Source organism: Indicator indicator, chromosome 11 (assembly GCF_027791375.1).
Source record: "Indicator indicator isolate 239-I01 chromosome 11, UM_Iind_1.1, whole genome shotgun sequence".
Lineage (NCBI taxonomy): Eukaryota > Metazoa > Chordata > Aves > Piciformes > Indicatoridae > Indicator > Indicator indicator.
Window position 1 is genome coordinate 17,027,646 of NC_072020.1, and position 13,857 is coordinate 17,041,502.

Here is a 13,857-nt window from a genome sequence, read left to right on the forward strand (position 1 = left end):
TCACCCACTTTACCTCCTTTGGATGGACATACTTCATTAAGTGGGAAGTGTGCAGTGAGCCCAAGGACCCACTGACATCTCAGAAGACAGGTCCCACAGGACAGCTGGCTCCACAGAGCATTTTGGTGGTACAGGGTTTCCTTTCCAAAGTCTTCAGTGATAAGTAGTGACATGTTCATCAAGAGAAGAAGGATGCCCTTCTGAAAAGGGGCCTAAATTCCAGTGTTGAGTGAAGTTCACATATTCTTCTGGGTTGGAAAGGACCCTCAAAGGTCATCTTGTCCCAACCCCCTGCAGGGACACCTCCACCTAGATCAGGCTGCCCAGGGTCACATCAAGTCTGACCTTGAATATCTCCAGGAACAGGGCCTCCACCACATCCCTGGGCAGCCTGTCCCAGTGTCTCACCATCCTCACTGTGCAGAACTTCCTCCTGATGTCCAACCTAAATCTGCCCTGCTCCAGTTTCAAATCATTGCCCCTCATCCTATCCCCAAAGCCTCCTCTGAACTGTCCCTCCCCAGCCTTCAGATATTGAAATGCAGCTCTAAGGTCTCCCTGGAGCCTTCTTTTCTCCAGGCTGGACAGCCCCAACTGTCCCAGCCTGTCCTCAGATACTGGAATGTAGTTGATGAGACCTGCAGGCCAATGTGTTAGTGAGTGCCATCAGCACAAACGCAGAGCAGAAGTGAACCCAAGGCATTCTGCTGCTGAAACACCACCAAACAAATGTGATCATCACCAACCAGAGTCAACAACCCCACAATGCTCTTTTTTTCTTTTCCAGTTTATTTTTAGTTATAATTTTTGGATAACCAAGCAGCTCTGTATGAAGAAAGCACAGAAGAGTCATTCTGGCACTTTTGGATAGTACAGGGTTTGGGGGGATTTTATCCTGTTTGTTTTTGTTTTTCTCTTTTTCTTTCCCAATTTTTTTTCCTAGACACATTCAAGTCCTCTTGCTCGGCCTGTAGTCCATTTTATATGAGCATGGTCAGCTCCTGATTCCAGAGGAAACTAGCAATATATACAGTCAATGAAACTATCTTCTTGGCTACTCTGGGCCCTTTTAAATGTCTCTCCTAAAGTCTAATCCTGGCTAAACAGAATTCCACAACATACATGATAGCTACAGAATACACTGAAATGAGGAATGCTCAGCACAAAATGGGACTCTTGGCATGCAGCTTCAAAAGAAAAAAAAAAGAAAAAGAAGGTAGAGAAGTTCAGGAGTTTATAAAATCCCAATGAAAACGAGTTAGCAAAAGGAGGGACTGTTCATTTTCACTGTAAAAAAGGCACTTTGAGTAAAGGGGACCAGAATTGGAGGAAATCTTTAAAGTGGAGACAAAGTTCAGTTTGGTTTCATCAAAAGGCTTCAATGCTAAGGGAATGCTACTCAAGTTTCCTGCAGCTTTACACAAAAAGAAATTGCTGAGTAGTTTAGAATAAAAGGACAGAAAATGTTCACAACCAACTTGTAAAATGGAGGAAAAAAGAAAAGGAAAAAAAAAAAAAAAAAGAAAAGCATAACAGAAGCAAAATCTTCCTAAAAAATAAAGCAGCAATGCATAGCCTTTGCTCCAGATAATGCACAAGCAACCTGAGCTAGTAGAGGATGTCCCTGCTGACTGCAGGGGGGTTGGACTGCATGACCTTTGGAGGTCCCTTCCAACCCAACGCATTCTGTGATCCCATAATTTGGGATGTGGTTTTCTCAGGTACTTTCAGTAGCATTATCCAACAGAAAAGTGGCCTACAAAACAAAACCAACCAACCAAACCCAAAAGTTTCACCAGCTCCCTATTCATCAGGAGATTGAGGTCATAAAGCAACCAAAAGAAGGTCCTGGATAACCAAGATCAAGTATATGTAATCACAATCACACTCTTTGCTCAGCTGGCTGCCTGGGGGCAGCCGTGGGGTCAAGAGGAATGATTTTAATTCTTCTCTAACATTTACACAGTAATGCACTGAAGTTCTCTCAAACGTTGCTCACCACAGTTTGTTTTGCTCTTTTCTCTCCACAATGACAACAACCAAACCAAAACCAAACATAAAAACCCCAAAATCATTAAAAATAAGCAATAAAACTCAAGCACTTCCACAGAAAGAATATTTGGCAATTTGATACTCCACTGAAGGGTGGATTTTCACAACAGCTCACTTTAGATTGAAAGTCATTAGCGGCCTCTCCTCTCGTTTTTGCCAAGGGCTCTTCTTATCTTCACCTTGGTCATCTTCCTCATCCTCATCCTCCTCCTCCTCCTCATCTTGAACGGAGGTTCCGCGTTCAGGACTAGTTAATGGCTCTGGTTTGGTATCCACAGTTCTGCTCTCCTCCTGGAGGCTGGGCAGCTGCACGCCGCTCCTCTTGCCGCCGCCCTCCAGCAGGCAGCGCAGGGCATTGTCCTCGGGGCTGCAGCCGGCGGTGCCGCACTCGCTGCCGCTCTGCTCGGTGTCGTCCAGGTACACTAGCTGCGTGTAGGCTGCGCCCTGCCGCTCCCGCTGCTGCAGCTCCGCCGCCGCCGCCGCCGCCACCGCCACCGCCTGGCCCGGGGCCGCGGGCAGCTGATCTCCTCCTCTCCCCTTCCGGCCGCACTTGGGCTCGTTCATGTCCACGCCGGAGTCCAAGCTGGCGTCGTTGCTCCCATTCCTGCCGGCTCTTTGGAGGTCAATGTAGGAATGTCTGACGTGAGCGTTCGAGCGCCCGTCCAGAGACACGAACCACGCCCGGGGATGGGGCAGCGGCTTCCCACCTCCCAGCTCCATCAGAGCCTTCTCCGTCAGGAGCTGCACTTCGCTGTTCATCTGAGCCAGGGATGCATCGTTAAGAGAGGCAGGGATGGAGATGGACTCAGACATGGAAGCGTTCTGCTGGCTCCACTCGGCCGCCCCCGCGTCCTGAAGGTGCTGCTGAGATATTGCTTGGGACGCCAACTGTTGGGGCTGCAGCTGCTGGGGGGGGTGTGCGAAAAGCCGGGCGTGAGGGTTGGGAAGCTCAGCCTGAAGTCTTTCTATGTCAATCTGCTGGTCAGCTGGGACCACCAGGGGCTGGCTAACAAAAGGGTGTTCTCCCGGCAGCTTCATGTAGTGACCTGGGATGACCAAGGCAGGCAACACCTTCCTGTAAACGCTGTCGTTGACCTGGTCAACGGAATTGCAGCAGATCAGCTGGCCTGGCCGAGGGAACGACGTCGGCCTTTCCAGGTGATCCACCGAGCGAGACATCAAGCAGTCAGCAGGCCTGCAGTCCAGCAGCTCCTTCTCGGGAGCCGCAGGCAGGGGGTACATCTGCTCCTGCACGTTGTACTTGCTGCCCGTAGCAATGTGGTTCATCGACACCTGGATCTCCCTCTCCTGCTTCTCAAACAAGGGCTGGGACAGCATCGCGTTGTAACTTCTCCTGTACTCCTCTTTGCCAGGGGACTCGTAGCCCTCGGCCACCTCGGTGGATTTCCTCATCTGGAGAGGGAAGCTGTCTGCTGACTGGTGGTAGTCCTTCCGCAGTGACCCGCGGGGCGTCAGCTCCTCCAGGGACATCCTGCTCTTGTCCTTCTCCTTGTCAGACAGCAGCTCCTCTCGGGAGCTGAACTCCTGGGAGGTGCTGAAGGAGTGTTTGAGCATGGGCGTGTGCATGTCTGCTTCCCCTCCAGGTGACACCATCTCCATGTGGACAGCACCCAGCAGCTCCTTGGCCCCCGAGCTGTCGGTGTGGCCATTGCTAGCCACCGACAACCCGCCGGGGAACTCCGACTCGCGGCGCGAGAAGATCAGGTTGATGTGGGACATGGAGGTGGCCTGGTCCTTCTTGGATGTGTCCAGGGCTGTGGAGAGCTGCAGCTTCTTATGGTGTTGACGTGGTCTTAAGCATTTTCTTCTAGAAAAGGCAGCAACAGAAGAAGTTACACAGTGGTGATGGGCAGGAGCAAGAGCAGCAAGGGTTGTCCTGCTGGGAGATGTTTAAGCAGTGACTGGGGGATTGGAACTCTTACTCCATAACCCAACAACTAAAAGCTTGTCCCAGCAGCAAAGATAAAATGAAAGAAGACCTCGTGTCAGTGGGGAAGTATCCGAAGCACCAACTGCAAACTGGAGCAAATGTCTGGGGAAGGCAAACACAAACCCACCCATGAATAAATACTTATCCATAGACTCAAAGAATGGGGTGGGCTGGAAAGGATCTTCAAGATCCCCTAATCCCAACCCCTGCCATGGGCAAGGACACCTCCCACCAGCCCAACTTGCTCAAGGCTTCATCCAACCTGCCCTTGAACACCTCCAGGGAGGGAGCATCCACAGCCTCTCTAAGGAACCTGTTCCGGTGTCTTCCCACCAAATCTTACCTGCAGTAATACAGAAGCAGACAGAGCAAGACCAGAAGAATGAGAGCCATCCCTCCCAGAATGGCCAGCAGAAACATGGTGTGGTAGCTGCTAATGTCGTGAGTCACAACGGGACCTGGAGAGCAGAAAAGGGAACTCAGACCTGTGACAACCTGCAAACAGAACAAGGAACCACACTCACAGAGAGAGGGACATCTGCCCTCATCTACAAGGTGCCAAGTGAGCAAAAAGTGGCCCTCACAGCCCTGGTGCCTACTGAGCAGAACACGTCTGGAGAAGGGAGCAGGCTGTGGAGGAAGCAGGTGCTGGTTCTCATGACTGCATGTCCAAATGAATCACTGTGGAGAAGCAGTGAGCTCCACTGGGAGCATGCACCAGCGAACGCTGCCTTCCAGCTCCTGCTGCTGACAGTGCACCCAGGCTCTCACCACTGGAGACATGAAAACCAGCACAGCATCTCCAGCACTGCAATCCATGTGGCAGCACCATGGCCAACTCCTTCTGACCAACATGCGTGGTGCTTTGCACCGTACACACTGCAGCACAGGATTCATTGGAAGACTTGCTGGTGCTCTGCAGTCTACATCAGCCAAGCCAAGCAGGTCTCCAGAAGCTTTAAAACCCAGGCCATCAGTGACACAGCCTTGTCACTCCAGCAGTGCTCAGTACATGTTCTGACACACAGAGGACAGCACACGTGGGCAGCATCTGCTCACAACTCTGCAGGAGTAACCCTGCTGGCTTGTAATGTCCTCGTCAGCATTTTGAAATGAAGGCCCAAATGTCCACCTGCAGGTGAGAAGGTACAGCACCAGCTGACAGAGTGACAGGCATGTGCTCTGAGGGACAGCAAACTTGGCCAATATGATGGTCACGAGGTCTGTCAAAGCCCATCTCTGGATCTGGAGTGGTCTGCAGAGCCACTGATAGGAACACAGAGCTCATTCTTGTCCATTTCTTCAGGTATGGATTCAATGAGGAGATAAAAGCAGCAAGAAGACAACATCAACCTCATTAAAAAATCACATCAAGCCTATTGCCTTTGGGAAATCTGAATACTGATAACACTGTCCTGCCACCACCTTAGCATCACTGATTGGTCCTGTTGTTAAAGGACAGGCAGCAAAAAGAAGAAATCAATCACTGGAGTTTTTCATGGAAATGGTATTTCCAAGCAACAAAGGGTTAGGAACCCAGGAAGGAGGGCAAGGAAGACACAAGTAAAAATTGTGCCATACAAGTTAGTGCAGGCACATATTGGCCTTCTCCTGTTGGAGTCAGAGGCTTCTAACCCTGGAGTCCCAGGCACAATTTCATGACCAATGTGAGTTCCTCCCAGCTATACTGGGACTGGCTTGGCTCAGAAATTTGCTTTTCCTTGAAGGACAATTGTTTTGTAGAAGTCCACTAAGTTTAGTAGGATTCAGTTCTGCCTCTGAATGCCATTCAACAGCTGAACATCCCATTCGAGAGACCCTCAGATAAAAGGCTTGCAGATCATGAAGCAGCTTCATGGCATCTACACAAGCAGACTTTAGAAAGAGTCTTTGTGTTGCTTAGCCATAGCTGAGCTTGCACAGCTGAGGCCAGAATGGTTGCATCTCTGCTCTGATAAAGAAACTCTGTGAGAGGAGTAGGCTTTGGCTGGTTGGCTCTTCCACAGAGGTGTCTCTGACTGTTGGTGGCTGAAGAACTGAGAGCAGCCATGGACACAGGAAGAACAAGCTGCAACATCAATGATCTGCACAGGCCCAGAAGAACACAGGATTGCTTAGGTGGAGCAATTTCTTTGGGAGCTCCTGTACAGAAACTTCGTAACATGGAAACCTAGAATGGTTTGGGTTGGAAGAGACCTTTGACACCATTCAGTTCCAATCCCCCTACCATGGGCAGGGACACCTCCCACAGGACTAGGTTGCTCAAGGCCTCATCCAACCTGACCTTGAACACCTCCAGGGAGGGGGCATCCACAATGCCCCTGGGTAACCTGTTCTGATGTCTCTCCATCCTCACTGGAAATAATTTCAGTCTAAATCTCCCCTCTTCCAGCTTAAAGCTCTTCACAAGTAGCTGATGAACTTTAAAGACGGGCCTTGCACCTTCCAAACGTCTATGATCCACAAAACCAAAGTCCTTCTCTACCTGCTGGAACACCAACTGATGCTAGAATCCCTCTAATTTTCTAGCAGTGACTCTGCCAGGCCACTGTGAGTCCAAGTTTGAGCACCAGGCTTGCCCCCCACGACCCCCAGAAGATTTTAGCCCTTTACTTTCATATTTCTGCTTTCTACTGGTCCATTACTGACCAAGCTGTGGCATCTCAGGTGAGGTCATTCTGAAAAACACAAAAGTTAGCTGTGAGCAACCAATTCTTCAGCGCTGTGGCTGGCAGCAGAACTCAATCCCATCTTACCTGGGATGGCAGGGGACATAGCTGCAACCCAGTAGCCCAGCTGAGGTGCGATGTAAGTCCACGTCAGCTGGTTCCCTTCTTGCTGTACCAGGCCCAGACTACTCTTCAGCCATGTCCCTGTGGATGTGAAGGGTGCAGGGAGGTGTTACAGATGTGCTCACACCTCCCTCTGCTGAGCAGGGGGAAAGCAGGGAGCAGCAGGAGCTGTGGATGTGCTGCAGGGGCTGTGTGCACGGCTGGGAGGCGGAGGCCCTGCCTTTTTGGCATAGAGTGGCTGAGGCTGGAAGGGACCTCAGAGATCATGTCCTCCACCCTCCCTGCCATGGGCAGGGACACCTCTCAACTAGACTTGGCTGCTCATGGCATTTCATGCTCTGGGCATTGCAGCTCTCACAAGCAGCCAGCCATCTCAGCAACTTTGTGCACACACAAACCCATTTAACATTAAATGAAATCGGCAAACCTGGGAGGAGAAAAAAAAGTGACAATAAATTCTTGGCCTCTTGGATTCCCATTTTTGGTTAAATAGTCTTTCTGAATTGGACTGGATGCAGACAGCCCACTTCAAATTTGTGTTTGAAGAGGCATCCCATCTCCCAGACCATGCATGACTTCCACACACCACCTTTCCATCACCTCTGACTGCCAGCTTCTAAAAGGCTGAAGGAAAAACCTCCTGCAAAGGTTGGCTTTCCTGCACAGAAAGCAAGCTCATGAAGGTTACTGCCCAGCCACATGGAATTCAGCTGCAGGCTAGACATCAAGAGAAATTTCTTTGCTGCAAGATTGGTCAGGCATTGGAACAGGCTGCCCAGGGAGGTGATGGAGTCTCCATCCCTGGAGGTGTTCAAAAAATGTGTGGCTACGGTTCAGTGGTCATGGTGGTGGTGGGTTGATGGTTGGATGATCTCAGAGGATTTTTCCAACCCAACAATTCTCCGATTCCCTCACTAGGGGGAACTGGTGTCCAGCTTGCCTGATCCACACCATGCTGCTCTGACCAGCACAGTCCTCCTCCTGCTCTTCCAAAGCCTTCTGCTCACTCTCCTTGCACAATGTAGTGATCAAGAAGTTAGCAGAGGCTGTGGAGAGCAGAGCTCAGCTGCCCTCCTGCCCCACCAGCAGCAGCTGAGCTACCAACAGAAGACAGCAGAGCAACTGGCTGCAATGGAGCTGATCAGCTGGGATTGTGCAGCTCCAAAGCAAACATCTCAATGCCTCTTTTGGAGCAGAAGCAGCAAGTTCAGCACCGTCTGAAAGCCCTACATGATCCGGGCCAGGTTGCCATTAATTCTTCAAGAGTGTCTGGTGCTTTATGGAAAGCTTCTATAAATAGAGATATTCCTGCTTAGAGCTTTACATTTTCTTCCTCTTTTTCCTCTCTCACTGCTCAGTGGAGCCAAGATGCTGATCCAGGATCCAACTCACAGGAGCTGTCTCCTGGCTCTAACTAATGGCAGGGGGAGAACCAAGAAGTTTCTTAACTCTTTCCTCACCAAAAATCACACTTAGTGGTACTGAGTTTTTGGGAAATGTGTCATTTCATAGAATCATAGAATTGGTTGGGTTGGAAAAGTCCTCTAAGATTCTCCAGTCCAACCATGAACCCAACACCACTGTGGCCATTAAACCATCTCCCCAGGTGCCATGACCGCAGGTTTCTGGAACACCTCCAGGGATGGGGACTCCACCACCTCCCTGTGCAGTCTGTTCCAATCCCTGACCAGAATCTAATAAATTTCTTCTTAATAACCTTATAAAGCAGCCACCCAGCATCCCTTTGACTATGTAACTTGGAGGCAAGGTAAGAGAACTACCATCATTAGCACCACCCAGAATACAAAGATGAGACCTTTGAAAGGAATTCAAAACAAACCCCAACCAGCTAAAGCAAGCTGAGCCCCATCTGGCTGCAAAAATACCCAAACAGCAGAGCTGAGCTGAAATCCCAGCAGAGCAGAAGAAGTAACTTCTGCCAGAGAAAAGCATCTGAGCACTCTGCAGTAGTTTTGATTCTGATGAAGATGCTTCCTTATCTCTGTCAGCTTTTAGGAGTTGTCAGGGCAAGAGGGGGTTATCATGAGGAAAGGGCTTGCACATTAAATCTCCCTCTCCACAGCCATTCTGCACTCAAAACACCTTTTTGTGATGGAATCTGGTTTACACCTACATCAGATTTTTGAATGGCCCTTTCAGAAAAGAGAGCTTCCAGATGGGCAGCTCCTGCAGAAAAGCCACCTCAGAGGAGCTTTCCTAGACCATTTTCCTGCAGAACCAGGGGGTTAAATGAATCTGTAGTGACACCCAGAGAACCGTGTGCCTCTCTGGCTTCCACATGTGTCACCAAGCCTGCTGACCAGCCTGAGCTTCTCCACCTTCAGCAAATGGCAAACCTCCCACTGGCCAGCAGGAGGCAGGAGGCACGATTGCCACCCCAGGCCATCTGCTCTAGAGACCCATGTGGCTGCTCTGAAAGGCAAGAAGAAAGGACCAAACTCCCTCCTGTGTGCATGCTGCCACCCCAGCACTGCTCACTTCAGGTCAAACTTGTCTCCAAGCCTTTCAAAGCCTTCCAAGATCACTGCTGCCACAGTGACTTCTGCTAGCTTGGGTTATGTATTCTTCCTGCCACTGATCAACACCCTTCTGGTAAGTGCCTGTCAGAGGAGGGTGCTGCAGCCAGCAGCCTCCCCTAAGGGCACTCAAAGTCCGAGCATGGCTGATATTTAAATCCATGGCAGCCATGGTGGCTTCTTTCCATAAATCACCTTTAGATGGGAGCTTTGGGTAGGAAACTCTTCCACTGATGGCATACGCTTGCTTTTTAGTGTGTTTCTTGGCAGTAAGATGATCCAACCCCACCTCAAGCAAGGAACCAGAATCATAGAATGGTGGAGGTTGGAAGGGACCTCCAGAGATTGAGCCCAACCCCTGGCCAAAGCAGGATCACCTAGGGCAAGTCACACAGGTACACATCCAGATGGGTTTGGAATCTCTCCAGAGAACTCCACAACCTCTCTGGGCAGCCTGCTCCAGGGCTCCAGCACCCTTAAACCAGAAAAAGTTTCTTCTCATGTGAGATGGAATTTCCTGGGTTTCAGTTTGTATCTGTTGTTCCTTGTCCTATCATGGAGCACCACCAAAAGGAGCCTGGCACCTTCATCCTGACACCCACCCGAGATATCTATAGACATTGATCAGATCCCCTCTCAGCCTTCTCCTCTCCAGACAAAACAGCCCCAGGGTTCTCAGCCTTTCTTCACAGCAGAGATGTTCCAGTCCCTTCACCACCCTCACACTCTGCATTGGACTCTCTCCAACAGATCCCTGTCTCTCTTGAACTGGGATGCCCAGAACTGGACACAGTATTGCAGGTGTGAACTCAGCAGGGCTGCGTAAAGTGGGAGGAGAACCTCCCTAAACCTGTTGGCCACACTCTCCTTGATGCCCCCGAGGATACCATTGGCCTTCTGGGCCACAAGGACATTCGTGGTGCTACTTGCAGCATGAATTGTTTCCATCCAACAGGTCTGACAAGTGAGAGGACTTAATTAGCCAGAGCAAATGAAGCCCAGTCCCATTGTATCAATTTCGTGTTATTCACAAGATCACCTTCCTTGGACAAAACAGGTTTGGGAAGGAAAAAAAGGTTCTTTTAAACCCCCTGTTTAACAGTGGAGATGTTTCCAACAAATACCCCTCCAGGAGCAAGGCTGTTCCTGCAGCAGGGATCTCTGCTGCAGAGAGTGAAATACACATCTGGGTGTCAGAAGGAATGAGGCAGGTTTGGATCAGACAGGGTGGGACAGCAAAGGGTGTTCAAAGCACACTGAAGTAAACGATTCAGACACCACAGTGGGCAATGTTGTTATGGCGGGTTCATCAAGGGCAAACTGGTGACAATCACTTCCTAAAGCGTGCTCTGACATACACAAATCCTAGCTTTTCATCCTACCACCTAAAGCTGCTTAGCAGACTTCTTCTCCCAACTGAAAATCGCCTCTAATCTGTGGCAGCACGGAGAGTTCTGCTACAACAGGCTGGGGCTTTGGGTTTGCTTCTCTTCGTTTCCTAAAAAGCTCAAAAACACTGAGACTGGAAATGGAAAAAAACTCCTTGAACACTGAAGAGATTCCTCTCCTCAGCCCCCAGGGGATTAAAAATTCAGATTTTTGAAGTTAATATCTCAATTTTGTGTTTGGAGTTGCTAGGGAACATCAAAAAATAAATGTCCCTGTCCTGAGCTTGCACCTTCACTGAGCTCCACTGAGCTCCCCCCTTCTCTGCTCTACACTCTCACAGGATTTGCTCCCCAAGCCTTGTAGGGCTGAGCTCTGCCACTGCCCCAGCAGCACCACCCTTACCTGGGCTTGTGGCAGGGAAGTGCTTTCCCCATCGCACCCCAAAGATTCCTGCATGGAAGTCTGCTGACTCAGGTTGGTGCCTGAGAAGCTCTGTAGTTTTTGTCACCTCTGCTCTTTTTGGCCTTTCAGTCACCTCTCAAGTGTTGAGCACAAGAAGCAGCCAGCTTTCATCACTCCCAGTTCTGACCAGGCCTGCCCAGAGAGCTGCCTGCACTGCTTGGGTTCCTCCCAGAATGCCAGAAGAGGCTGATTAAAGACAATGACTTCCCAATTCAATTATCCCTCAGTTATGACATCCCCAAAGAGCAGGCTTAGCTCTGCTTGCTGGACCAGCATCCACGCTCACTGGAGTACGTGGAAGATGCTGCCTTTCCTCTTGGCTCCCTCACATCATCAGTCACATTTAATTATTGACAGATGATCAGAGCAAGGAGCAAATAAAAGCAGCAGGTAGCCCAGAGTACTGCCTGCCTGCTCCTTCTTTCAGCCTTGCATCCTGCTCACGCTCAGTTCCTGCTTTTCAAGCTGCAAGTGGAAGCAGACACATACAGGGGTCTGATCTACCACCCCAGGTCCTCCTCACCTCTTCCAGCCCCACCCAGACACTTCTCATTCTTGTCTGTATTTCCATCAATCTCTAAGTCCTTCCCCTTTCAAGTAGCTGCACAAGCACAATGAAGGTCTTCTCCACTTCTGAAATGTTGCTGCTCTCCTCTTCACACCTCCTGCTGCATGCCTGCTGCAGGTGGAGCTGCAGGGCCATTTACAGCACTGGGGTGGTTCAACCCCAGCAGGCAACTGAGCAGCACCCATCTGCCCTGCTTGTATGAGGAAGAGAACTGGAAGAGAAAGAGTGAGCAAACTTGTGTGCTGGGATGAAGGGACTTGAACGGGTAAAGCAAAAGCCACACACACAAAGCAAACCACCTGTGGGCAGGAGATGCTGAGCCATCTGCAGCAGAGCAGGGCTCCATGGGCAGGAGGTGCTCAGCAGGAATCTGTCACCTGGAACAGTGACTTGGGAAGGCAAATGGCATCACTCTGCCTGTTCCCCCTTCCTCCTTTGTCCCCCAGCCCTATTGCTGGGCATGACGTCACACGGTGTAGAATATCCCTCTGGTCACCTGGGGTCAGCTGTCCCAGCCGTGTCTCCCCCCAGCTCCTTGTGCACCCCCAGCCTGCTTGCTGGTGTGGTGGGAGCAGAAAAGACCTTGGCTCTGTAAGCTCTGCTCAGCAAGAGCACAAACATCTCCACTATCAGCACAGTTTCCAGAACAACCCCAAAGCACAGCCTTATAGCAGCTGCTCTGCAGAACATGAACTCAACTCCAGCCCAAACCAGGACAACCATCCAACAGAGTTCATTCCTAGAGCCAGGTCCCAGAAGTCATGGTTGGTTACTCTTGGTTTTTAGCTGGATTCCCCTGACTCTACAATCCAACCAACAACTACAGTCCCTATGCCTACATAAGCCAGCCTTGGGGGTTAGATGAGGTCCAAAGGTCCCTTTCAACCCAAAGCAGTTGATGATTCTATCATTTTTACACAGATCACTGCACTTTGGCACCAAGCTGACTTCTTCAAGGTCCTCTTAAGCTGTACCACCATGCCATACTGTGTCTGCTTTGCCACAAATTTAACTCTATGAGGTGGGGAGAGGACAAAATCCATCTATAGAATCATAGAATGGTTTGGGTTGGAAAGGACATTAAAGATCATCTAGTTCCAACCCCCCTGCCACAGGGGTGGACATTCACACCACCCTCACATGTGTGAGCCACCACATCCACTTTAAACCCAACACACACCTTGACCAACAAGCACAGCTGCTTCCTGTGACCCTCCACACCTCTCCACAGGAACCACTGCACTGAGAACATACCTCAGGGGGCTACACTGGGTAGCAGCAGGGGAAGAGCTTCTTTTCCTTTCAGTGCTGAGGTCTCTGACTACTAGTCTGCAGTTCTATCTGCACCTATTGTGCAGACATCAGACATGGTGAAAGCTGGGTTTGGTAGCCTCCATTTCTATGGCAACACACAAAATATGAAATTCTTGGAGAGCAGTTAGCTGAAAATCTCTATTCCTGGGTGTATATTGAGTCTGGAAAAGAACTGAACCTTCAGAGCTGAGATCGAGAGAGTCAAAAATCAAATTGCACACTGCAGGAATAGTCTAACCATGAGCTCTGGGGACCAAATAAATCTCCTCATCACCATCTAGAACCAAATGTTCTGCATCTGATTGTACTGAACTCAAGCTTTTGGGGGCAGGGAATCTGTTTTCCTCACCATGTCCACTTCTCAAGTGCAGAAAACCCAGTGAGACCCAGGGAGATGTTGCATGAGGCCCTGTGTGCAGCTGCAGGCAGGTCTTCCTGGCAGCCCTGCCATATGAGGAGGGGCTGAGAGAGCTGGCTCTGGTCAGCCAGGAGAAGGGAAGGCCTAGGGGAGACCTTGTCACCATGGACAAGGACATAGAGGGTGGCTACCAGGAGCATGGAAACTCCCTTTCCCCAAGGAGTCCCATGGGAGAGCCAAGGGGTGATGGGGACAAGTTACTGCTGCGGAGATTCCCATTGGACTCTAGAAGAAAATGTTTCCCCATGAGCACAGCTGGACACTGGAATTATCTCCTAGGGGAAGCAGTGGAGACCCCTGCACTGGGGGGACTTGGCAGGATGCTGGGCCAGCTCAGTTCAGCTGCACTGTCACCTAGAAAGGTTGGAGCAGAT

At 50.3% G+C, this 13,857-nt stretch overlaps 1 protein-coding gene across 1 annotated transcript in view; it reads right to left on the reverse strand.

Moving 5' to 3' along the window:
• Positions 1-1,548: 1,548 nt before the first annotated feature.
• Positions 1,549-13,857, reverse strand: part of FAM171A1 (family with sequence similarity 171 member A1) — a 74,869-nt gene continuing 62,560 nt past the window's right edge. The window contains exons 6-8 of the mRNA XM_054384796.1: positions 6,760-6,876; positions 4,347-4,461; positions 1,549-3,880 (exon numbers count right to left, since the gene is read on the reverse strand). Of these exons, the coding sequence (XP_054240771.1) occupies positions 2,164-3,880; positions 4,347-4,461; positions 6,760-6,876 (1,949 nt within the window). The 3' untranslated portion in view covers positions 1,549-2,163. The remainder of the gene's footprint in view (positions 3,881-4,346; positions 4,462-6,759; positions 6,877-13,857) is intronic.